A 26,306-nucleotide genomic window follows, 5' to 3' on the forward strand; every position below is an offset into this window, starting at 1 on the left:
GCTCGATATATACATATATTTGACGCTCTGACTGTATAGATATTTATGCCCTCGACTATCCTCCTGAGTCCTGACATATTTTAACAAACTTAGTGCTTAAAGACCTAGACGTGGTTGACCTGCTTTGTTATTTTGGATATTATTAAAAAAATCTTTTGTTTATTAATGGACAATTTGTACTTTATAAATTACAATCGGCCGTTATTGTTAGTGTTAATTGGTCCTTTATAAAGTACGCGAGGACTCAGGAGGATAAAGATACATAGTAATAGTTACTACGTTTGACAGCTGCTAAATTCACCTACAGGTCGGATCGGATCACCGTCGGCGCTCGGCGGTGTTAGTAACAGACACAAAGCATATTAAATGTTATTATAACGGATAACTCACGTCTTAAACCGAGTTTAGCTCGACATGTTTCGGGCTATTTCGTAGCCCTTCCTCTCAGGAGCACGCGAACCGGCGGCTGCCGCAACACGCACACATGCATGTGTGTACATTTAATATGAGTGAGTCTCACGGTAGTTTCATGTTCAAGACACAAAGCATATTTTCGAGTGACCAATGCCAAAGAGAATAGAATCACTACGTGGAAACTGTAGCGGAAAGGAAGTACCCTGTATCATTGAGTGACGTAACACTGGCAGTGAAACATAATGTCCAACCAAACGTTCGGTTTGTTCGCGTTTCAGCGTCAAATTGGAGTTGCGGTTTCGGCAAAAAAACTGCGGAAAATAAGGCAGAAACTGAAACTGGGTTTGTGGGTGCGGCGTTCAGGAGCAATTGGCGTCGTGGAGTGGCTCCGCCACACGTTTATCTGCCAGTATTTCGTAGCGTATTACTCTCACCTCACTATCAACTATTTATCAAACCATGAAATAAACGCAGGTTTAAAGAATATACACTAGAACATTCCGCGAGTAAAGTTTTGGTTTCGTCCGAAACTGCACAGATCGAACGAAACTCGGTTGCAAATATTAGTTGGGCCAGACATTAGTATCACGAGTACCTGACTTAAATCCCGTCTTACCTGCAGAATATCATTGTAAATATAAATCGCTTATCTGTCTGTGATTTAGGAATTAGTGATATTATCAATGCTCCATATACATGGAAACTAGATAGTATAAAACTTTCGCTAATCACGAGGCAATATCAAATGAACAGGAAAAAAAATGAACTGTGAACAGCGTGATTGGGAGTCTGTCTAGTTATCAGTTTTATTTCACGCGTGATAGATTTGAACTAAAGGACAGCTGACATTTAAGAGATATTCACGCATATATTTCATGACACTGCAAAATACCTGTGTAGGTATCACGGGGTCAAGGACTTCATTCCTGATCGATCATACATGTAACGTTGTCGCAGAGAGATGACGCTTGTTATTGTTTACAAACACGTTGCTACGGGTTGGCAATGTTAATAATAATGTTCCATAGCCTCCACGGCCCAGTGTCCTAAGTATGTGTCCTATACATATTATAATGTGACATTGCACTCTCTCATAAGTGGCATAGGTTAAGTTTTATGTTTATAAATCAATAAAATTACTTGAACCGCAGGTATTGGCTATACGCGTCATTCCCCACGTAACACAGAATAATTATTACGAGTACATAGTTAATATCTGATTTCCTCAAAGTAAACGATATCTAAACGGTACGAATTTCCACATGGCGTTATACCCGCCGATAACCGGTTACACATCCGCGCGGGGCTGACCCACACCTTGCGTGTTAAAACGTCTCAGTGTTTTCCTACTAAATAACTTAACAGGGACTTATTCAACAGGGAAACACCGCGACGGACTCCTAACAAGCTGGAGGATTCCGCGATTGCCTCAAGCACGTCATCGGTTATCCTCACGTAGTCATGCATATGTGTAATAAGTCGTAATACGTATGTATACGATAGCGAGAACCATCTTCTGCGCATTTAAAGTTAGATAATACTAACCCTTTGTGTGATATAACTTCCACGTGCCATCCTTGGATATGGTAGCTACGTGCGAAGTGTCCACATCGAAGGCGACGTCATATATGCCTGATGAGTGGCCGGTGAGATCGTAGGCCTTTGTTACTTGCTTGTACTCTCCAGTCTTTGTGAAGCAGACTTCCATCACCTTTATGTCTGTCACCTGGCCTGTGGCGACGACGAATCGCCCGCACGGTGATATTTTGGCGGAATATGTACTCATCAAATAAGTGTCGAGGGTGTCTAGTTTCTGGCCCTTCAGATCCCATATGACCATGTCAGTGTTTGATGAGCACGACATCATGAATTTCCCGTTACTTGATATGCCAAAGCCGACGACGTTCGCACTGTGAGCCTGCAAAATTAAAAAAAAATAAAAATAAAAATGAAACTGGCAAGTGCGAGCCGGGCTCGGGCTCGGGCCGGTGAGGGTTCCGTTGCCGAGGGTTGCCGTAGAAATTTCTGTATCCATGAATTAATATCTAATATTAGCAGAGCCCCTCTCCTAAGCAAAATGTACGCAGTGGGGGTTTAAGGTGGTTACTAACGTACAGACATACATAAGAAAATTATCTGACTTTTCTTAACGTAAAACAATTGGAAACTCTCTATAATTTTCTTTCCTGGCAATTGGATTATATCCATTTTTTTTTAACTGCCTCAAAGGGGAAGACTTGAGTATTTGATAGACGGACAAAGCGATCCTGGAAGGGTTCATTCCAACTGAGTTACGCAACTCTAACAATGAGTAACAAGAATTTGCATGGATTAATAGAGCTGAAACACATGTCACTAGTTAAATTAAACAAAAGTAACAGTCGTGACGTCGGTTCAGTTTACTATCACTTTGTAGTACGACGCATTATGTCCGCAGACGCGCCGAGATAAAGCCAGCTACTAACCTATTAAAAGTTTAACAATCCATGCAATGAGTAGACGATTGCACTGACAGTGATTACCGCAAACATTTACTTTAAGAGCCACCGTGTTTGTATACATGTTTCGTAGTATTAAAGGGAGAGATTCGAGACTCATATAAACAAAGAGTTCACGCTATCTCCAGACAGAGTAAATACGTCGGCGTGTACATAAAAATAATAATTGACCAAGTTCCTTTAGGTATTATAGATTAACACTGCAAGCCGAGAGGCAAAGTTCTGAAATGAGGAGGTACAAACATCACAAATTGTTTGCGTTGTTTCATCAAAACTATGATATATTTTTTCGTCGTTTTTGTTTGCAATAGCAACCGAACTAATAAGGTAAGCAAAAAAAAACATCTACTAGAGAAGTTAAACAAATACGTAAAATTATACCTAAAGGTAATGTGAGAACTTTTCAAAATAAAGACTGTAAGCCATGTCTTTGGCATAAGTAATTGGATCTCATTATGATTATTCATTGTGTAGCGGAAGCTGTAGTGTAGTTTTGAAAATTGGCACAGACCTTGCAGCATCCTTAGCTTGCCTTGGTAAGGGGGGTAACGCGAAGTAGCGACAAAAAATTTAAGTCAGTACGAATGCCAGGAGCTGGAGGATCAGTGGTGATAATTGGCTCGAGGGTTCCATCAGCTCCTCGCTTCCAACCCCACATTTCAGGAGGCATTTCGTTACCCAGCCACTGTTGTGTACTTGATGTAATGCGAGATATTTTGCTGACCCTTTAGTAGGCGGGAGAGAGGAGAGATAACTTTAGACTCGGTGCTGAATTTAACAAACTAGACTCTAGTATGTTTCGGCTGCTTGGGCTCATTTACAAACGGTATACCTGTAGATTTCATAGAAGGAGAAGACGGTAATGTCGATGTAGAAAACGATGAGTAACATAATAAAGATTAACTAATTTGCTTTTCTATTTTTAAACAATATTTGAAACCTATTTCGTTAATCATTTCTTAAATTGTCTATTTTTTGTCTCCTTGTTAACTTAAACACCCTGTATCTCCTAAAGTATTAATCTTAGAGCAAAAATGAATTTGACCCAATTTGTACTATATTTTATGTAGAAACTTTTGTCTGAGGTAATCATAATACTATTCGTAGAAATATACGAGATATGAGGAAAAACCTGAAAAAGGGTACCTTCAACTTACAGTCTTACACCCTCAGCACAACCCTCACCCTTGAGGACTTTTAATATGTTTATCTGGATACTGCAAGGTATAACTGTACCAATTTTTTCCCCTGATTTAATTAATTTTCTCACCCTATAAGCTTACTTTGGGACTAGGTCAATTGCTGTGAATTGTCCCGTGATGTTTATTTACCATAACAGGCCAATAGCATGATGAGTGGAATGAAATTAATTATGTCACGGAACGAGATAGCAGCTGCGATAGATGTATCCATACGGAAACCAAAGCGTGGTTTTAAGTGCCTTGCGTCATTCGGGTCACGACTGTAAGCCTAGTACGTTTATTGTGATAAAGTGGCAAATCCTAAAGCAGCCTACATGCCGTTCGCCGAATGCGGGCCGCCGTTGACGTTAGCTTAGCCCAGAGCTGCTCAAACTGTAGGACGCTAAAGCGGTTCAAGGGAGCGCAAAAGATATCGTGTCAGGTCGCTTATGAAAAAAAACCGGGCAAGTGCGAGTCGGACTCGCGCACCGAGGGTTCCGTACGCATTTATAGGTATGTAAGTAAACGGGAATCGTGTCTTGAAGATATTTCTCGCTTTCACCGAGTGGTTTAATACATCCAGTGTATGCAGAGCCCTACTCTTAAGCAAAATGCACGCAGTGTGGGGTCAGATTATATTGGCATTGATATTTACAGACAGACAAAAAGTCAAGATTTTCAGACTTTTCTAGTTGGTTGTGTTATAATAGCTACCTTCATACCTTACTGATACTGATAAGGGTTCCGTTTTTTCCTTTTGAGGTGCGGAACCCTAAAAACTATGACTCCATAAAGCTTTTCATTGAGAACTAGAAATACAGGAAGTTTTGTCCGTTCAGTAATTCATCTTTAGTAAATGTTAAATCAAATTTAGTTAACAATGGTATCATTTCATATATTCAACTCGTAAAGTGATTTCGTGAGTTCAAGTAAAGTTCTTCGGAGTAAAGATTCAATCATGTTAGAGGTCATAAATAACATATTTCAGCAATTATTATATTAAGGGTCGCTGGATCCATATCCATAAAATCGAAAAACCGTCTAGTAGTTTATCTTGCGACCTCTAAAGCCAAGAATCGTGTTCAATCGAACTCTGGCTCGCACTCATGAGCTATTTAGAATTAATATGCCTGTTTTTTTTAATAAATTACCAAAAAGAAAAACGCCTTCCAAAAAGAAAAAACATTGCCTAGAATTTTCAATATTTAATAATAATGTTGAATTGTTCCCAATCCGCACTGAGCTCACGTAAATTACAACTCAGCCTTTTATTCTACGAAAACTTCTAAGTTCTCAGCTAGAGATGATAATAATGATGGGTCGCAGTTTCTTGTTAAGTTTGACAAGCACTACTTCAACCAAACAATGGTGCTGATGTACTCGCGGCGTAGTAGGCGAGTTCAGAGGATCGTCGCACGCGCAGCCTCGGAAATATTTTTAGACACAGGAAGGTTCGCCGCCGGTTTTCCTCGCCTTCGACACTTGCATAAAACATCGCGTTGGATGTGTATAAGTCAGTCCGACGCAAGAGCAGTGTTGCATATTTAGTAGTCATCTTTAATGCAACGGCTACGCAGCATCCGAGTCGGACTTTGTACTTGACCTTATGACATTCGCTTCCCTCGAATATTGGTAAAGATGCAAGAGAGTCACATCAAAATTGAAAATTATACACCAGCTGCCACAAAAGTGGGATGGTAAATGCGCCTTCAAAATACAATTTGCATTTGTAAGTAGCAACATGAAAGTGCTAAGGTCAATGACGACGCAGACAAAGACCGAGGTAACATGATCGCTATCGATAATGCAAATCATTTTCAAGCAAAAACTTACAAAAATATAAACGAGATAAGCCACAACCTTGCTTATTCTTTTCAGAACGTATTCAGAAATCGGGTAGCTGCACTAAGCAATTTTCTTAATGATAATGATGGGAACAATGCAGCATTGAGCCGCGAGAGTGGCGCTTGTGTTACCGCTGCAAAACAGAGAAATCTTGTGATCGTGTGCCAGTAACAATGACATAAAATCGCATTGATATACAATACTTCAAATGAAACACACAATATACACGTATCTTGACAAAGAATCGTGCGTGCGTTCAATAGACTGAAGTATTAAAGCAGCTTTCTTTCATCTTGTTGTGTCTCGGAGGTTTGTTTCGAACCGGGATAGATTTTTCGCCGCTCGGCTGATTTGAAAAAACAAATTTTAAATTATATTTTTGTTTGGTCTTGTTTCGGCAGACATACTGCATCTATGAATGATGTAACATGAAGGTACAACGTTATTCCGACCCACGTCCTCTTGCTAACAAGGATCTACTTTGATTAATACATATTGTGGATGCATGCACATACATAATCGAATGAATTCCCCGTAAGACAACGCAGTCATGGATCCTGACAACAGAACAAACCATATTATTTAAGATCGAAACAAAAGAATTACTTAGATAGCTTTTCATCAATTACCCAATTGTATCAGACGCACGCAACCTACCAAAACGTGATCTTTACTTATTTAATACAACGCCATACATTAATTGTTTGTAAGTTCATATTTGCGAAACAAAAATTAAACATTCGTGCCTTTCGCAATATCGCAATGGTCGCGAAGCGGTTAGCGCCTGTCCGTGAAAAGTTAACATGAAATACTGTGAACTGTCAAGCAAAACCAAAAGAAGTTACAAGTCAATCAGAGTAATCGATCCACGTCGAGTTAGATATTAGCGATGCTATATTTAAGATTGTATTAGTGAAGTGCGTGGCCTGATTTGTCTATTCAGATGGAGGCGGATCAAGGTCTGTAGTCTATAGGATTAGTGGTCCGAGTTCACGATTCTTGCAAATAGACTGTGCAGCTAAACAAATGATTACGCGTTGAACACAATGCTTGGCTTATCACCGACGCCGTGTGACTCATACCATATTAGCACTGAACTTAGTTTCAACATTAATAGCTATAGCTTACAAGCAACCGAACGCCCAATTTGACAGATTCAAATAACAAAGAAACGTTGACAAAGATAGGTTCGTTTTTTTTACTAGGACTTTCGATTGGGTCATGTCGATTTGTCTTAGTGAAAAATATTAAGCGAAGGTAAAATGACAGGTGCTATTCCTGAAAAGAGGAGATAGCAATCCCAACATAAACCAAATTCATTGCTTACATTGTGTTCTTTCACATACTCTTTAGCAACTACCTTTTGGAAAAAAAAATCTTGTTTTCAGTTGAGAACCTTCTCCTTTTTTATTTGTTAAAAACTAATGGTAATAGTAACATCTTCTTTCACGTAAAAATGCTACCTACTGCTAGCTGTCCTTTGATCAGATCTCTGAGGAACGCTGCGCTGTGTTAGCTGAAATCCGAGTTTAATCAATGAAATTCAAATTAAATACACCTAAGTAGAACTCAATATATAACTTTACTATTTGTCTACATTGTTGCCTAAAATCTACAGTACTTAATTATAAAGTTTATAGAAACCTCATTGTTTTAGTTTGTACACATAAGCTATACAATATAAATTATACGAAAAGAGCTTTAGGTTTGCGAAAGATGAAATTAGGTTAGGACAACGGATATATATGGTTTTCAATACAATATGTATGTTTTTTAATATATACTCAGCGGTACACAATTTGGCTTTCTCCACATCCAAAATTACCTACTACCGCATACATTTGAGGGTCACATTTTTCGCGCTCAGTATATTTATAGGTACTACAACCCAAACAAAAATGCAACATAATGTGCATCTATTTTATTCTAATATCGTAAATAATACATATTTAACACGGCTTCTGCTTTTTTAAAATATTTTGAGTAAACACTTTTCAATAAATACTTGCTTAAGTGGGAATATTTGAAATAATGCATTACGCTAAACATTAACATATTTATTTCAGATATAATTTTTTACAATCAATGGTCTATAAGTATGGTTATTATTAACATATTACTTACAAGTAATAATGGACTCGTGTTGTAATTTAAAAGAAAAGTACATAGTCATTACAAATCTATGGCATAATAACTAAGGGCCAAATTAAAAACATCTTTACGTAATTATAATGAATAACGATATCATATTGCATATTACAAAGGGATTAGGGCACGAGATCTTCCTTATGTCAGTATACATATTACGAGTATGGTAATGTACGAACATAATTAAAATTTTATGTTAGTCATTAGTTTCATTAAAAAGCTGACAAAGAAATGACTAATATGGGATCACGTTTCCAAGGCATCAATTTTATAGCGAGTTGTAGGCATACTTACTCACGCTTTTACTATGATTCCTGTACTGAGCCATGAATCACTACGTTTTATGTAAACCAGAGGCCGTATTGTAAGTCCGCGATCGCATTCACCATCTCTTTCTGCCATATGCCATTAACTATAACCGCGTAATAGAAAGAAGTGATGAAAACGATTGTGATTCCAAGTGCGTTAGACAATAAGGCCTCAGAGGTCGTATATTGTTTAACGCGTAAGGGCTATAGTGATTGCATTCACCGTCTCTTTCTATCCTCATCTTCTCCTCCTCTTCTCTGAGGACTTATTGTCTAACACACTTGAAATCACAATCGTTTTCACCGTTTCTTTTTGCCACACGGTATAAAACGAGGGTAGAAAGATGGTAAATGCTAGCATGTGCAATAGAACGTTAAAAAATAAGGCCCCAGGTCTCAATCATTTGCGCAGATTAGGGCAGGATAATTATATCTAATGTAAGATGAAAAGTAGAAACGGATGCTGGCATCTCGCCATATCGTTTTATGATTTTATAATTTATAAAGGTATGAAAGAATAAATAAACCATCCATTTCCGCGCTGAGACAGTATCAAAGTCATCTGTGTACAGTCGCCATCAGATATTTCGGAGCGGCCAAAGTGGTCAAAAATATCTGAACATGCACTCTATTTTTAAGGTATTCGAGTTCATGTTTAGATATTTTTGACCACCTTGCTTGGCCGCTCCGAAATATCTGATGGCGACTGTACACATATTTATTGAAATGATAACTTATATTTAATAGGTGAACTAGAAATAGACGGACGGACTCTGTAATAAAATTTCGTACCAGTTTCATTTGAGTTTTCTTTTAAAGTAATGATTGAAATTATGAAACATTTGATTATTTACTATCCTATAAATAAAACGATATGAGTAACGCTATTGATTTATTTTCTAAATTGTTATTAGTATTTTGGTAATCAATATGGAACTTTTACTGGTGTACCATGATTTACCGTACTGCATGAGATCCCGATGTACCATCAGCAAAATAAGTGGTCTATCAATTTTTAAAGAAGTTCCTATCAAATGAATATGTCGCTAAAGTCGAACTGTCAAGTTGACAGACACGTCTATTGGCATTATTGTTTTTTGACATGCAAACGATTATCAACTTAAGGGTGGTAGACCACATAATTGGCTGATGGTACCTAATATGACGATAAAAATCAGGATAATATTATTGAAAAAGGTGGACAAACGCTGAACTAGAAAAAGAATTGTATTTGATACTGGTTCTAGCAAAAGTTAATGTTAAACGTCTTCAAAAATAATAAAATTGGAATTAAATGGGATTATAATACCAAGAATCTGAAATTCTCGATTTAGAAGTCGAGTTTATCAAAATAAGTGAGTATTAAAATGCAATTAAGAAACAAGGTATCTCCGAATTTAACAAGTCATTAGATACCTACCAATTCTATTCAGTACGGATTGAATAATAGTACTTTATCGCATTTGTCTGAATAATGTAAATCAAATAGTGTCATGTACTTACGTAAGTACTAATATCGTGCGCATTTAATTAGTTCTATTATAACTATTAACATGCGAAATTGGAGTGTTCAGGCCAGGCCATTGCTCTGGCTGAACATGCGTTTACAATATGACGCCCACCTATTTTCGTCTTAGCTATATTTAATGCGCATTTCACGATATTGCGTCAAACCGATCTTCTCGACCGTGCCAGCCGAAGTCCGGCCAATACACCGCTAAACAAAGCCTAAGATGACAAACATCGCGATCAAAATATGCGTAGAAATGTCCAATGTCACGCGAGTTACGAAAACAACGCGAGTGTTCATAATTAAGGTCTATCTATTTATTGTGTTAACCTTTTTTTAGCATAACATGTGATGTAACAATTCGGATTGGTACGAAACTGGAAATTATGTTGAATAGGTTACTATCATTATTAAAAGTTATGTTAGTCGCCAATATTACGTACCTAATAATACTGTAAATACCAAATTTATGAAAACGATACGAAATCTATGAAATACCCGGAAAAACCACACAGAAGACAGCGACAGCTGTTCCTCATACAAAAACAAGACAGCCTAAATGATTGTATTAATGGCTAGCATTAAGAGCATTCAACAATAAGACATAATCGAAGAGAACTTCATCATTAACAGTAAGCTTTATTAAATATGCTTCTCTTGGAATTTATTCAAAACAAACCTTTAAGAGATAAAAAACTAGCAGGTAAAATAGTAAACTTTAAACAAATGACTGGCAGGTAGGTACACTAAACTTACCTATTGTTCCTTTTGTTTAAGAGACAATGAGCGTAAACGAAACCAAAATCGTGCAGATTTTGAGATTGAGATTTGGAAAGTACCACCATGCATCACATTTCTGACTACCTACCGCAAATAAAGATAAATATCTAGGCAGTCAATTATTAGACCATGATTCATAAACCTCTGCTATCTGTACTAATGTTTAGTAATTATAAATCTGACGCAATGTGGACAGATGAAATGACAATCACATCATATACTTAATATCTATTTAAGAAAGCCTGCAGTTCAAACTATACAAATACCTTCTAATTTTCACAAGCTAAGTTACGAGACTACCCGGTACACTTAGTGCATACACGAAGTATCTCTGTGTGAATGCGAGTACGACTATACACGAAATATCTCTTTACGACAGCAATAACGCGTGTCAGAGTTTACACGAAATATCTCTGTACGACAGCAAGTGTCACGCGTGTATTCATACAAATATGTAATATTATTTCTCTAAAAATATGGTACAAAAAGATGGAACATAGTATAGAGATCACATATTTCACCAGGTTTTGGCATTCAAAATATTTACTATGTAAATACAAACTAACATTACATTAAATTAAATTCAAGTGCTCAGACGTACATAATGTTTAGGGTCATTGGTCAAAAGAGGAAAAATATTCATCAACAGAGTAGAATGCTTTTTCCACAAGCCATGTTTTGAGTGTAACGCGTAAAGTGTCGTTGTCTATTTTGGTCTTAATATTATAATTGCAAATGTTACTTTTTTTGTTGCATTGTATGCGTTCACGCTAAACTGATGCTCAATCGAACAAGATGAAATTTGGTAAGGAGATAGTTAAACACCCTGAGAAGGACATAGTATAGTTTTATCTCAGGAAATTGCGAAGTTCCCACGAGGAGATAGTGATAAACGAATTCTTTTCGTTCAATTTATAATACATTCAATTTGACAAAAAAAACAACTTAAACCTGTACTATACTAGTTTTCAATAAAGTACCTAGAATTACACTTAAATTAATTTGACCATACAAATATCAAGTACGCACATAAGAAGATTATTTGCTAATTTTGCTATTATCGGTTTATAGGGTTACATACTTGAATATCGAAAATTAAAATAGCCACGGTTAAAATGTCGATGTTCAAAATATCGAAAATTAAAATATCGATTGTATCACAATATCGAAAGTTGTTATACCTATTGATTAAAATATCGAATGAGTAAAAATATCGATAGCCAATATATCTAAGTTATATATGTCAACATATTTCAATGTCGAACATTTTAAATATCGTATTAGGTACATACAAACCTGCTTTATTTTTTGCTCCTTTCTCTTAATAGCATTTATTTTACATAATCTAGTCATTTTTAGCACTCGCCGGCCGCACACGCGGCACGCTCGCTTCGCTCGCTCGGCTCGTGCGTTGTTGTGATCATAGTTCTAACCTAACCGAACCAAATTTTTTTGGTAATTCATGTTCAATAGGTTAGGTTAGGTTAGTATTGCGTCAAGGCACGAAGCGCCTCAACTGAGCAGAATAGGAGCTCCGCGAAGCTTTTTTGTTAATAAATTGAGAAAATTCAGCAAGACCCAGGAAATTTATATTTTTACTGAATATAATATTAACTATTTATATGACATCAGCAGGGGTCGGACAAAAAGTGCGGATGACGTAAAAATGACGTAATCTTGCACACAAGATGATGTTTTTATTTAAACTTCCGTGTGACATGTAGTAACAAAGTAGCATTAATGAAGTAACAAAATAATCATAAATATATCAATGGAATTCAGTGAATAAAATAAATTTCATATCGTTTAATAAAGAGGTTGATAATTGATGTGATAATTGTTTATGAAAATCAAAAATACTATTTGAAATCATCCTATAAGTGGTTTGACGTCATCGGCACTTTTTGTCCGACCCCTGGACATCAGACATGTTATCCTACTAATATTATCAATGTGAGTTTGTGAGTGAGTGAGTGAGTATGTTTGTTACTTCTTCACGCTGGAACGGCTGAACGGATTTGAATGAAATTTGGCAAAAAGTTACTTTATAACCTGGATTAAAACATATAATACTTTTTATCCCGATATTCCCACGGGATAGGAATAAAACCTTGAAATAACAACCGCTAGGCTTAGAATCATCTAATTTGTTATGTAGGTTGCTGGACGTCTGGAATAACACATGGCTACTTTTTATCCTGATATTCCCACGGGATAGGGGGGGATAAAATCTCGAACTAATAACCGCTGGGCTTAGAGTCATGAAATTTGGTATGTAGATAGCTGGACATCTAAAATAACACATAGGCTACTTTTTATCCCAATATTCCCATGGGATAGGGATATCGATAACATCTCGAAATAATAACCGCTGGGCATAGAGTCATGCAATTTGGTACGTATATAGCTGGACATCTGGAATAACCCATAGGCTACTTTTTATCCCGATATTCCCACGGGATAGGTATAAAATCTCGAAATAACAACCCCTGGGCTTAGAGTCATGAAATTTGGTACGTATGCAGCTGGACATCTGGAATAACACATACTTAGGCTACTTTTTTTCCCGATATTCCCACGGGATTGGGATAAAATCACGAAATAACAACCGCTGGGTTTAGACATGAAATTTGGCATGGTTGTTATAATATAATGTCAATGATAACCACGATTTAATTTTAGGGAATTGCCACGAGAATTTAATAAAATCCCGGAATTTTAATTCAACTGCTGTACCTAAAGATTTACGCGTGCGAAGCCGCGGGTAAACGCTAGTGATAAATAAATATGTCAATTAAGTAAGTACTAACGAAAATTCAAACTGAAACATCGATACACGGAAAAAAAACCCAGAAAAAGAGACCAGCGCTGAGAATTGAATTGGTACTCAGCATTCCGTGCTGCGTGCCATACCCCTACACCAACACTGGACACAAATTGCTCCCATGCACCACACATTTCAGCCTGCTTTTTTTCTTAGCCACTTAAGCAGCGACACTAGCGTTTGGATTTCACGGGATGACCGTAAAAGTAATAAAGGAGTTGAAATAAAAAATACAAAAAGACTCCAAAAACCAATCTTAAGTAAGTACTTATTATTATGGAATTTAACAGCCAAATGAAACCTATTTTTAAGCCTGTTGAACTAAACCAGTGGCGTAGCGTAGTGGGGGCATGGGTTAAACATGTATTCTTTCCCGTTAAACTGTAATTTTACTTTCCATCTGTACACAGGATCCCGCCGCATTCGTTGTTTTAGGATTTTACTTTTATTATACTCAATTCAATAACTAGACCCTTCTTAACCGCAAGACAAAGTATCAGCACAGATCTATTCTATTCACGTATTTAATTTTAAAAAGGACAATGTTCATTTTTCTGTGGAACTTGGGTGAGCAATCAGCAGGTAAAGTATAGTCGAATTGTTAGTAGATGAATTGTATACCTGAGAACTATCGTGCCCGATCTTTTCTATTTATAAGGTATATTATATTATTTTCAAATTTTTAAATAAAAAAGACCTCGAGCACATTTTATGGCAAAAATGGGTGTAGAATCAACTGGTTTATAAAGTTGAAATGAAATTCATTGTCACGCATTTCCAGCTTATATTATATACGTCCAACTGCTGGGCCTTTTCTGAGTAATATAGGGCTTGTACTGTGTAAGTAGTTCCTAAACGGACCTATAGAACTGTACACAACATCACACACCATCAAATTAAATCGCTGGTGTACACAGGTATCCTCGCAATATTTTACTTCACTGATACACTGGAGGAAAATTTTCTAATGTAATTTGTAATAAGTAAACAAGTGAAAGCCCCTGCTCCAACCCATGATAGACTGTTTGAGTTGAGAGGTCATAGATCGAACCACTAGGTTACTACAGCTCTTTAGCGTCAGTTAGTATTACGAAATCAGTGTTTAGTATAGTCGGTGCTCTAACATAAATATGCACTTTTTTATGTTACTAGTACAAAGTACGGTTACATATATGTATAACCAATTTAGAAAAGTTGAAACTCGCTACATTGTCATTTTACATTTCAATATCTCGAAAACGGCTGAATCCATTTTTATCAATCATTTTCTAAACGTATTATAAAGTTAATGATTATATCATGGACAGGGATATTTGGAAATAATTCCGATCCGCATTAGGGATCCCTTCAAATAGCGAACCTACTGTGTTAAAAATTAAGTTGTGTTAATTACTTGAATAATATTGTAAATCTGTTTAAAAAAAAATGCGAAACTATAAGGGTTCCGTTTTTGCCATTTTGGCTCCGGAACCCTAAAAAAGCGATGAAAACGAAAACACGATTTGCTTTAATATTACTAATGTAATTGGTTCTACCTTTGATTGTGAACAAACTAATTTCATGTTTTAAATTTTTTAATTAACACCTTGTCTGTTGCGTGTACACGCAGTTTAAGTTCAGTTCAATGAACGAATCAGTTAGACCTATCAGCGTACTCGAACCCTTACTATTACGAATTGCGATATATTTGATTACTTTTACATACAGGATGATTCGGGAGACGTAAGTAGGTAGGAGACCTACAGTATTCACTTAGTTAAGGCTACTATATCGTACCAGTATTAGTGAGATTAACGTTTTTTTTTTAAATGTTGCTAACAAATAGTATCAAGTGCATGGCAACTGCAATTAAATGTGAACGGTCCATTCTCAATTACTGAGGTTGTAGAGTAGGTCCTGCTCAGGTCTCTAGAATCACCCAGCATTATAATTAAAATTTTCACCTTAATAAAACTTATTACTTTTTATATTGTTTCAATTTACATCTCCCAACCATTTCAAAACGATTGTAGTCCGGTTACGTTTCGCCCATTATGTTTAATGCTTAATTTTGTTTGAACAATTCTTATTGAATATATATTAGGTTTGCCTACTAGATTGAAATAGAGGAAATATTTTGTTTGTACCTACTAGCACTAACACGTAGATACCTGCACGCATCAAAAATTTATGACTGTTTATTTTTAGCATCAGATTGATTACCCGAAATAAGAGAAATTTTGTTTCCGCAGCATATGTTGTTTTATAGATTACTTATGAAAAAACTGGCAGAATCTCTTATCAGTCACTATTCGCTGGGTGCGAAGTACTAGGTGAGAGTAATGAAATCGGGGCATTTCTATCTGCCGTTGTACCCTGAGTTTATCTCTCCGATTTCAACAAAATTTGGGAGGCAGACTCAGTCCATGATTCCGAGCTGGAAAAACAGGGTCTCCAGATGTGTCCCCAAAATATTGTATGGATGTGTCCGTTTTGTTACGAATTTTTCTTAACAAAGTGTTTTGCAATTTGTTATTATGGCTGGTGTTGTGGCTCTCTCTTTCGCATATTACATCTACGAAACCGATAGTATTTTGTCTGTAGCGTCACGACACGATACGTCAGACATAATTTGTGCACTCCCCTTTACGACGAGCAAGTGGTCACCTGATGGTAAGAGATCACCACCGCCCATAAACATCTGCAACACCAGGGGTATTGCAGATGCGTTGCCCACCTAGAGGCCTACGATGGGATACCTAAAGTGCCAGTAATTTCATGGGCTGTCTTACTCTCCACGCCAAAACACAACAATGCAAGCACTGCTGCTTCACGGCAGGATTAGCGAGCAAGATGGTGGTAGCAACCCGGGCGGACCTTGCACAAGGTCCTACCACCGCAAACCTGTTGCCCGCTGCTTCGCCCCGTTCCAGTTTTTTTTTTGTTTTATTTAACACACATCTTGTCCTAGCAATTACGAACAAAACAAAAAAAAAACAATGTGGTGCCGTCATTCGGAAGTAATGCGTGTTCATAACATTTCGGCGATTCATTTTCACTTATTATAGATGTCAAATCAGTCGTCAAATCAAAGGATTCTGTAGCTGGTTAGACTGGTTATAGTAGCTTCGAGCAACTCACAATACCTAAGTAGATTTAGTTAAATTCTGCATACTCGATTTGATTAAAAATATGGCCTTATCTAAAACTTCAAAAATATGTACCTACCACAGACTCTTATTCCGACACAATAAGGCCGTTGTAGCATATTTTGAGCGGTTCGAATAGATATATATTTTTGCACTCGACTGTACTCTCATTTTCATTTGTTCAGAATTAAAAAAATCACTAACCTTATCAAAGGCGACAACTTGAGTGGCAGATCCTAAAGCGCCATCTTTCTTCTTATCTATCTTGTAGACGACGATATTGTTCTCCCGCACAGTGTGTATGATGAAAGCCTTCGAGTCAGGACTCCAGCTCACAAAGTTGGCGTAGTCGAACTCGATGTTGACACGCAGCGTTTTGTGCTGATTGTGGTTTAGATCCCGAATGTCCCAAAGGATCACGGAACCATCTGCATTGAAACATCGAATATTAAGAGTCTGTTTCGCTCCTCATTGATAAATTTTATGTGACAGATATCTGTGACGCCGTCTGTTTGTTCTGTCCGAATAAGGGGCAATCCATAAATTATGTCACACCAATTTTGACCATGTTCAGCCCCCGACCTATTGCTATTGGCTATCAACATCGCAGTTATTTTGTTCCTGTGCCATAAACTGCCCGACCCCCTAAATGCGTGCGAGTGTGACGTAATTTATGGATGATCCCTAAACAGAGACATCGTCACATATTTAGCCATCACAACAATTTATTTATCAATGAACGCACACACACACACACACACACACACACACACACACACACACACACACACACACACACACACACACAATCATATTTGATTCACTCATAGATATTAGTGATTGAGACTCGTATGTTTTTCTATTTGTTGTGAATCCATACCTACTGTATCTATATTGTCATAAACGAATGGTCTAGTTACTATTATTACGTAAAGTGTACAATTGTTGTTAATTAAGGCTGGTTGGTTTCCTGAATAAATAAATATATAAATAAATAAATAGTGAAACAAGCCCTAAATTAGTAAAATTTTCAGAACTAGAACGTGATTGTCATGTCTGAAGAGTTGCGGGCCAGTAAGGATTAAACGTGACCGGCGGCACGATGAGCGTTTTTACAATGTGACGAGCAAGTCTTAGCGAGCCCAAGCAATGTAAATCTACGTTGAATTATAACAAATGTAAAGCTGGGTCATTCACATTCGTAGGAATGGGCGAATCAATAAGATATTGCTGGACGTTTTCAATCTTGGTCGGCGTTTGAGTAATGTGGAGCAAATGTGCGCGCAGTAAAGCATACGAACCTTGCCACTTTTGGGTGAAATTGTTTCGGCAGCAAGCAGTACCTACATCCAGAACCGTTTAATATTGATCCAAGATACAAACAAAACTTAATAAAGTAACAGAAAAGGAACTTGAACCATTCCTCATCAATGTCCGTGATGATGAAAGTGATAGGTAGTGATTTTTTTGAGTCAGATTTTGACTATGGTTCAGAATTAAAGGATTGAACAGAACAAATAGTTTTAAGGATAAAATACATGCTGTTACTTCTAATTTCCTTATAAATATCTTTTTTATTAATTTTGCCGCCATTTCATTTGCCCACGACTCGCTGGTCAGTCTATAATACATGTAACACCTTGAGTCTGTCTCCATAATTAACCGCTGGGAACCAAGTAATGAATTGCACCGATTGCTCGTTATTATAGCCGTAGCCGATACACTTAATTTGTAACATATCTGCATTATAAATTTTAAGCGGATTGAGATCCTCTACCTGTTCATGTTATGTCCGGATTAAGTAACTTTCATTCCCTGTCATGACTATTATTATCTTTCCGGGTGTTACGGCGATTTTTTCTGTAAATAGATTACAGCTAGCATTTTTAAATCCGTTATAGGTAGGTATGCATTTTAAAAATTATTTAAGTCGATATTATTTCTGTTCCCGAATGATGAGATCTCAACAGTTTTTTTATTTTATTATTTTGGAGCAATACAGTACGACCTGTGTGAATGAGCTAGATCCTAGGAAGTAGGTACCCAAACGTTTGCGAACTATTTTGAATTGCACGAGAAACTAGATAACAGACTCCTTATATTGTATTGTCAATTGTCATTATATCTATAGATCGACTAGGTCGTTAACTTAGCTAGATGTTTGAAATCGGTTAAAAGTTGCAAAAACAATTTTCTTATACAGGGATTTGTTTGTGAAATAATTAAGTACCTATGTTATTGTCATTATCGTCGATGACTTCATATTATGTATTTTTTTTTTTTAGATAGGATCGATTAATTTAAAATCAAATTTAAGGTAAGTAACACTTATGATCTTAAAAGGTAGCTTAGTTAGGTAAACAAAAAGTAAATGAAACACACTCGTCAATATTTATTTCTAAGTATTTTAACAGTTTCCACATAGGTACACGTAGTAAATTCATTACATAATATATTTTTTTTTAGAATTAGCATTAATATAAATATACACAGTTTTCACAATTTATTCACAAAGAAACAAAAATATGAATGGTAAAAAAACAACTTTTACTTAGCTACAAAAAATACGGCTAAATATTTACGAAAATAAATGATAAATGACAATCTAAGTAAACAAAATTTTAATGTAAGCAATAGAAATTGCTGCAGAAGGTACCTATAACTGTGCTCTCGAAACAGGTGAAACCCATGATCGAAAATTAAGAAGACAACCTAAGAAGAACTACATTTTTTTATTGCGAGGAATGCTAGTTCCAATGCGGCCCGCGCGTCCTCGACGGGCGCGTGGCCTTTTTGGCCCTGTTGAATTTCGCGCCCTAAGTATTCCTTCGTGAGGAAGCGCAGGGCTCGCTTGTATGGCAACCCTCTTCGATCCGGGTATAAGACGCAAGTGTCTACGATGGCCCCATGAACTAACTTCAGAGCTCGAAGGTCATTCTCCAACGCATGACCTATGAGTATAGTATCATATCCTATAAATTGCAGAATATCTCTTTGCACGTCTTTAAGTGTCTTCACTGCGGTCGACATATCTTCTGGACTTATACCAGAAAAAAAAGTGTTGCAATCCAGAATCTCGGAACAGGGTTTTACTAACGTATCATACACAGGGTTACCAGAGGCGTCGACAAGAGCTATTCGTGCGAGCTCCATGCCCCCGGTGGTATATATCATTTCTGCGTCTAAGGCATAAATACCTCCGCGGGAAAAGCGGGCTTGAACGTAACCTTCCAGAGATCCATTGTAGCCCGGTAATGTGTTTCTATGGACATGATACTGGCCCATTGTGCACCCTTTGTGTTCTACTGGGGCATTACAGCAGCTATATCGCCGATGACCAAATGGGCCTTCTTTACGACCCCAATGATGTACACAATTATCAGATAAATTAAAATTTCTCTTGCTTATGTTAAAATGTTGCTGGCAACGATCGCAAGACCGTATGTTCTTTTCATCGCCTTGAAAACAGCTTGGAACTAACTTAGGGACGTTTAAACTTGCTTTCGGCCTCGTTTTCTTTGTTGATTTTGGTGGTGAATTTATATAAAAATACGTCTGGGACTCCTGACGCATGGGGTAGCCCAAAGCCAGCATCTGCTCCGGCTTCAACAGGAGGCGGCGGAGAGCCTTCGTCAGCTGGTCCTCGCAACATTGTTGTGGTTCTAGCGACGAAGGCGTGGACGCAGGTAAAACTGGCTGGCTGGAGTTGCGAGTATTCATCTTACTTGGTAAAATTGTACACACAAACACATGACACTTTAAACTGATAGTTCGAGAACGATATTGAAGAAGGGCACTGCACTAATGTAGCTTTAGTCGGCCTGTCAACTTATATATATAAACGATACGATAACTATCGTCACTTAATGATTAAGCTAATTGCCCAGCCTATTACAATACAATAAATTAATGAGCATTTAAAGTTGAAATTATTAGCAAAATAGTTGTTCATTGCTGAACTTGTACTCTCCGCGTTCAGTTATTTCACACTGTACTGAAGTGCGGCCCTTTTTAATCAAGATAATAAATACCTACCATTCATGTATATGTACAACGATACCGTAAAATGAACTCTACAGGATATTTGAAGAGTACCAATTCTTATAACGCAGCATTTAATTTTTTTTAGATTGACCTATATTACCCAGAGTCCAAGGAGTAAAGGAACCCGAGTAAAACGACTTATTTGTTAATTTCAATGATCAAAGAGATGGGTACAACGAAGTTTAAATTAACGTGTAACAATGCGCCAACCCGCTTAAAGGTCAACGGACCACCTAGATATTGAAACCAAGTCACTGTATCAAGGTCTTTGGAGTTACAGGCAAGACTTTTTGAACAGTCTTATTTTTATTACGTAACTTGGAAGTTATTTCAGTGTTCTTTGTATACGTCAGTTAGTTTAACAAATCGATGAAAGTGAAATGAAATTCAGTATGTTCACATTCCATGACAAGACAAGACGTGTTTTAATCATTCGCTGTTAGGTAGTATTAGCCGTGGGGGAGGCCTTTGTTCAGCAGTGGACGTCTTCCGGCTGATGATGACGATTAAACGAATAGTTAAGAGACTAGCAAGTTAATTTGGCAATTATTCTGCACATTAAAGTTGTTTTGCCGATCAACCTGTTTAATATCAATATCCTATTAAAGCAGTGGTTTTCGAACTTTATTGGCGACGAGATCCTATCGAAAAGTTATATTTTCCGGAGCCCTAAATTGGTCAAAACAACTAATTTAATGGGAGATTGTACTCTGCAACCTTTCAATATACCTTCAGTATTTAATTTATCGTAATTATGGTCAGTAATTTGCGGAGCCCCGCACTCTTCGCGGACTCCCGGTGTTCCACGGAGCACATTTTGAGAGCAAGCATTAGGCTCCGTTTCCACCAGAGATGTGCGAGGATGTGTTGCGAGAAATGTGTTTTCATGAACCAATAAATATTTATTTCTACAAACGCTTTATTCATCTCGCCTCGCTCCGCTCCCCTCGGCTGTTTCCACCAGAGATGTGCTGTGCGAAGATAGCTAAATGAAGCGTTTCTATTGGTTCATGAAAAACACATTCCTCGCAACACATATATATTTGGTAAAAACGCAGCCTCAAAGAAGAAAAAACACATTATCTACTAATAAAATGGCATTTACCCGCATCTTTTCTTGCGTGAACCATGAAATCTGGCATTTACAAAATTCCCATGGGAATTTCTAAAAATTACAACGTGGTCGTCATTTAGTCAACGTTATGTGAAGAAGCCATATATAAAAATTAATGTCTCTAGACTGCTATTGAAATTTCCAGATTCTTACACGCGTACATATCGATCCCATGGCAATGTCGGTTTAAAAAGTAACCTATACCTACGTTATTCTAGAGATCTATGCTGTATTCTAAATTCCATCTATAAATATCCGACCAGCCACAAAATTTTGTTTTAATCTTTCACGATTGTTTTTAGCAACAAATTGTCGTTGATTAACTTCAGGTTGTAATAATAATTATTAGCAATATTATGGAGCTTCATAACCGAATCCCATGTAAAAGTTTTGAATAGGTAGGTATAATCATTTCGGATACAGTTGATAGGTTTTTGTTTTTACCAAGCCAGCCTAATTATACCACGAAGTTTAAAATTCGAACTTCGTGTCGTGCCGTCTCACTCACGCTCATAGTATTTAATAGGAGAGTAAGAGGGACGGTATGATACGAACTTCAAATTTCAGAGTAGCCCCATCGAGACGACACACTTTACACAATTTTACATTACGAGTAGATCATGTAAATAACTAAATTATTTACGTACTGAACAAAAAACGTCCTAAGTCTATTTTAATTTGGCCACTTTTGTGTCCAAATTAAAATAGTGGAGTCCTACAAGGAACCCTTATAATTTCACCATGTTCGTCCATCCGCCAGGTAAGTGGCCTAGACGTTAGGGTTTGGCAAGGTAGAGCCACTGCTCTATCTCCCTTTAGTAAGGCAGCACATCGGTTTTAAGAATTTCTAAATATACGGCTATGCCATATATGGAGGGAAAGTATATTAAATAAATTCAATCAATTTTACCGAAGAAGAAGAAGAAGACTTCTTTTTAATTTTAAAAACGATTTAAACTGCATTCCAAATTTTCCCGGTCTGAACCAGGAATCCAACTCGCCAATAAATGGTAAAAAGAACACCTGCAATACCTATCAAAGGGCTCAATCATAAGGGTTTTTTTTTTACCGTTCATATCTTAAATAAAAGTAAGACTATGAAATTTGACAACCATAGTTTCAGGAAAGTTGATATGGGCTCGAGTCACGGTTCAGACAGGGATTTATTTATTCAAAAATCATTGAATGGAGGTTAACTTGTTTTGAAACACAAAATGAAGTCTTCTTTCAGCAAAATTTTCCATCTCCAATATTTAAATTAAAATACTTTCCCTCCACGTGGCATAGCCGTGGGCGTGGGACACCCACCCCGTATAATGAAAGGCTAACTAAAATATACTCTTTGTAGGAACTTGTATTATTACGTCAAACGGTCTGGTACACACACACCTACTGTGCACGTGTTTATTTTTCCTTATGGAAAATTCTGGGACTTTGTTTCCACCCAAGTAAATAGAAAATGCCGACTTAGAGGAGTGTCATAAAATTAGAAACGAAAGCCAGCCGTACCTTAATTTATTTTATCTCTATAAACTAACGTGATATTAGATACCAGATGCAGTATTTACAAACAAGTTTACTAACTCGGATATCCACTCACTTCACCCTTAAACGTGCCTGCACTCACCCATGTGCGCAATACAAAACTAGAAATTATAATACGCACATCAAAAAAGCCATCGGATACTAATTATTACTAATAATCCTAACAAAAATTTTATGTGGAGTAATACGCCTAAATTGAAATGTTCAAAACTGTCTAAGCCCTAGGGACTAGACTCTAGGGATAATAATAACAATATCCCTAGGCAGTTTTGAGGAGTGTAGATATTGTATGACTTATTTACTTACTTCTTCTGTACGATATTATAAAACTGAGATGAGCATTCCATTTGAAAGTACCGTTAGCACAGCAGTACATGCTGAATAAATATAATCAATTCATAATTTAAACTGTGATTATGTCACATTAAGATGGGATATGATTAATTTTTAAATGCTAATTTATAAAAATACATTGGGGGTAAAGCATTAAACATTATCATTTACCTGCACACTGTACCATCAATGTCATTTCATGTCATAATTCAAAAACGACATTTATGTGCTCAATCGTATTCTAATCTCGATTTGATAATATAACATGCATATTATTTGGTGTAGTTTTTTTACCTGGATCCGGTAACACGGGGACTACTAGCACAGGATCCAGAGCCAGGGATTTATCTTGTAAGCATTTCTTATTTAAATATACGGGTTTTTATTTTTTAAATATACTATGTTGAGTTTCTTGCCGGTTTTATCTCAAGTTTGGTGCCTATTTTTAGGGTTCCGGAGCCAAAATGGCAAAAACGGAACCATTATAGTTTCGCCATGTCTGTCTGTTTGTCTGTCCGTCCGCGGCTTTGCTCAGGGACTATCAATGCTAGAAAGCAGTAATTTTGCACGAATATGTATGTAAACTATGCCGACAAAATGGTACAATAAAAATTAAAAAAAAAAAAATTTTTTAGTGTATCTCCCCGTAAAGTAGGGGTGATTTTTTTTTCTCATCCATCCTTGTAGTGTGGGGTATCGTTGGATAGGTCTTTTAAAATCATTAGGGGGTTGCTAAAACGATTTTTCGATTCAGTGATTTGTTTGAAAAATATTCATCTTTAGTGCAAATTTTCATTAAAATCGAGCGTCCCCCTCCCCCTCTAAAATCTAAATCGGTGGGTGGAAAATTTTGAAAAAATTCAGAATGGTAGTAAGTATATCAAACTTTCAAGGATAACGGTTATGTTTGCTTGAGAATTATTAGTAGTTTAAGAGTAAATAGCAGCCTAAGGTATAAAACATACCTAAACTTGGAAGATTCCGTATAAAATACGAAATCTTTAGAAAAATATTACTTATTTTTTTCGTAATGGCTAGGGAACCCTATTTTGGGCGTGTCCGACACGCTCTTGGCCGGTTTTTTTATTCGAACTGTTGGTATATTATTCATTAGTATATGTATATAAGACTGGTTGTTATAGACTAAATTAAATAAAAACTGTTTTTATTTTACTTTAAGAGGAATTAAACTGTGGCAATTTCGCATTATTTAAAATTTTTAAAATCGACTATGTTTGCAATAGTTCCTGCTTCCTGCACTCTAATTGGCCGGCTCAAAACCAATGAACTATGTCGATACAGATCTAGTATTTTGTCGGTTAAGTTCGTATTTATCTTTCTTTCTCAATTCGCTTCAGTAAACTTCAGGAAGCTATGTGAATACGAACTTTTCCATAAAAAAGTACGGATGGGTAAACATTAATTAACATTATTCACTATATTATATATACCGTGTGTGACCTATAACAGGGGCAAATAATTAAGACGTAGATCGTACTCGTCAAACTCAACAACATTAATTCAGCGACTGTAGTAAATAGTTGTTGTATGGCGTGGCATAGTGAATAAAATTAACTTGTTTTTTTTTTACGAAAAAGAAACTGGTAGGTGGCAGGTGGTAGGACCTTGTGCAAGGTCCGCCCGGATTGCTACCACCATCTTGCTCGCTAATCCTGCCGTGAAGCAGCAGTGTTTGCACTGTTGTGTTTCGGCGTGGAAAGTAAGACAGCCGGTGAAATTACTGGCATTTGAGGTATCCCATCTTAGGCCTCTAGGTTGGCAACGCAATACCCCTGGTGTTGCAGGTGTCTATGGGCGGTGGTGATCTCTTACCATCAGGAGACCCACTTGCTCGTTTGCCATCCAGTCAAATAAAAAAAAAATATCCTACTAACAATTAATATTATAATTTACAAATGCGAAATTTTGTGAGTAGTTGCGTGCGTGTATGTTTGTAACTATTTCACACTAAAACGGCTAACTAGACGCATTTGGATAGAACTTGTTATGCAGATAGCTGAAATAACACATACATATTATGTGAGCTAGTTTTATCCTGGCATTCTCACGGGATCGGAGTAAATCTTAAAATCTCCACCACTAGGTTTAGAGACATGAAATTTGGCAAGGGTGTTTTCCATACAATATTAATAAAGACCACTATGTAATTGTTGGGAATTACACCACTGGATTTATAGCGAAATTTTAGTTTCAATTCATCAGCCAGACAGATCCAATCCAATGGTTAATGTGAGAAAAAGCGCGGAAACAGGGTAGTTGAATCAAGAATCCTTACTAATTTATAATGCGAAAGTGTGTGTGTTTGTATGTTTGTCCGTCATTCACGTCGAGACGGATTGACGTGATTTTTAGGCATAGAGATAGTTTATGGGCCAGAGTTGAAATGTTACGAAATCACAATATTGGAAACGATACTAAGTACGACTAAGCGAATTACCAACAATGCGTTCAAATTCCAACTTTAAATAAGGACTTACGTGACAATTGACAGTTATTGACGTAAATATTATGCATGCGTTTACGAGATAGAACGCACGGCAAGCCTGCGTAGGTGTGTCGAAGTGCCTCGGTTCGATGACGAAACGACACCTCAAATTTGTGCAAGTCCTATTG

General features: G+C 36.9%; 2 protein-coding genes across 3 annotated transcripts in view; both read right to left on the reverse strand.

Annotated features, from left to right (window-relative positions):
- Positions 1-26,306, reverse strand: part of LOC141437013 (transducin beta-like protein 2) — an 82,202-nt gene that overhangs the window by 15,009 nt on the left and 40,887 nt on the right. For both annotated transcript variants that reach the window (XR_012452357.1, XM_074100191.1), the window contains exons 3-4: positions 16,841-17,064; positions 1,960-2,332 (exon numbers count right to left, since the gene is read on the reverse strand). Coding sequence is in view for 1 of the 2 variants with exons in the window: in XM_074100191.1 (XP_073956292.1) it covers positions 1,960-2,332; positions 16,841-17,064 (597 nt within the window). In the remaining variant the exon portion in view is untranslated. The remainder of the gene's footprint in view (positions 1-1,959; positions 2,333-16,840; positions 17,065-26,306) is intronic.
- On the reverse strand, positions 19,005-20,462 carry LOC141437014 (exonuclease GOR-like). Its single transcript, XM_074100193.1, has one exon. The coding sequence runs from the start codon at positions 20,354-20,356 to the stop codon at positions 19,349-19,351; it is 1,008 nt and encodes a 335-aa protein (XP_073956294.1). The 5' UTR covers positions 20,357-20,462; the 3' UTR covers positions 19,005-19,348.

Source organism: Choristoneura fumiferana, chromosome 17 (assembly GCF_025370935.1).
Source record: "Choristoneura fumiferana chromosome 17, NRCan_CFum_1, whole genome shotgun sequence".
NCBI lineage: Eukaryota > Metazoa > Arthropoda > Insecta > Lepidoptera > Tortricidae > Choristoneura > Choristoneura fumiferana.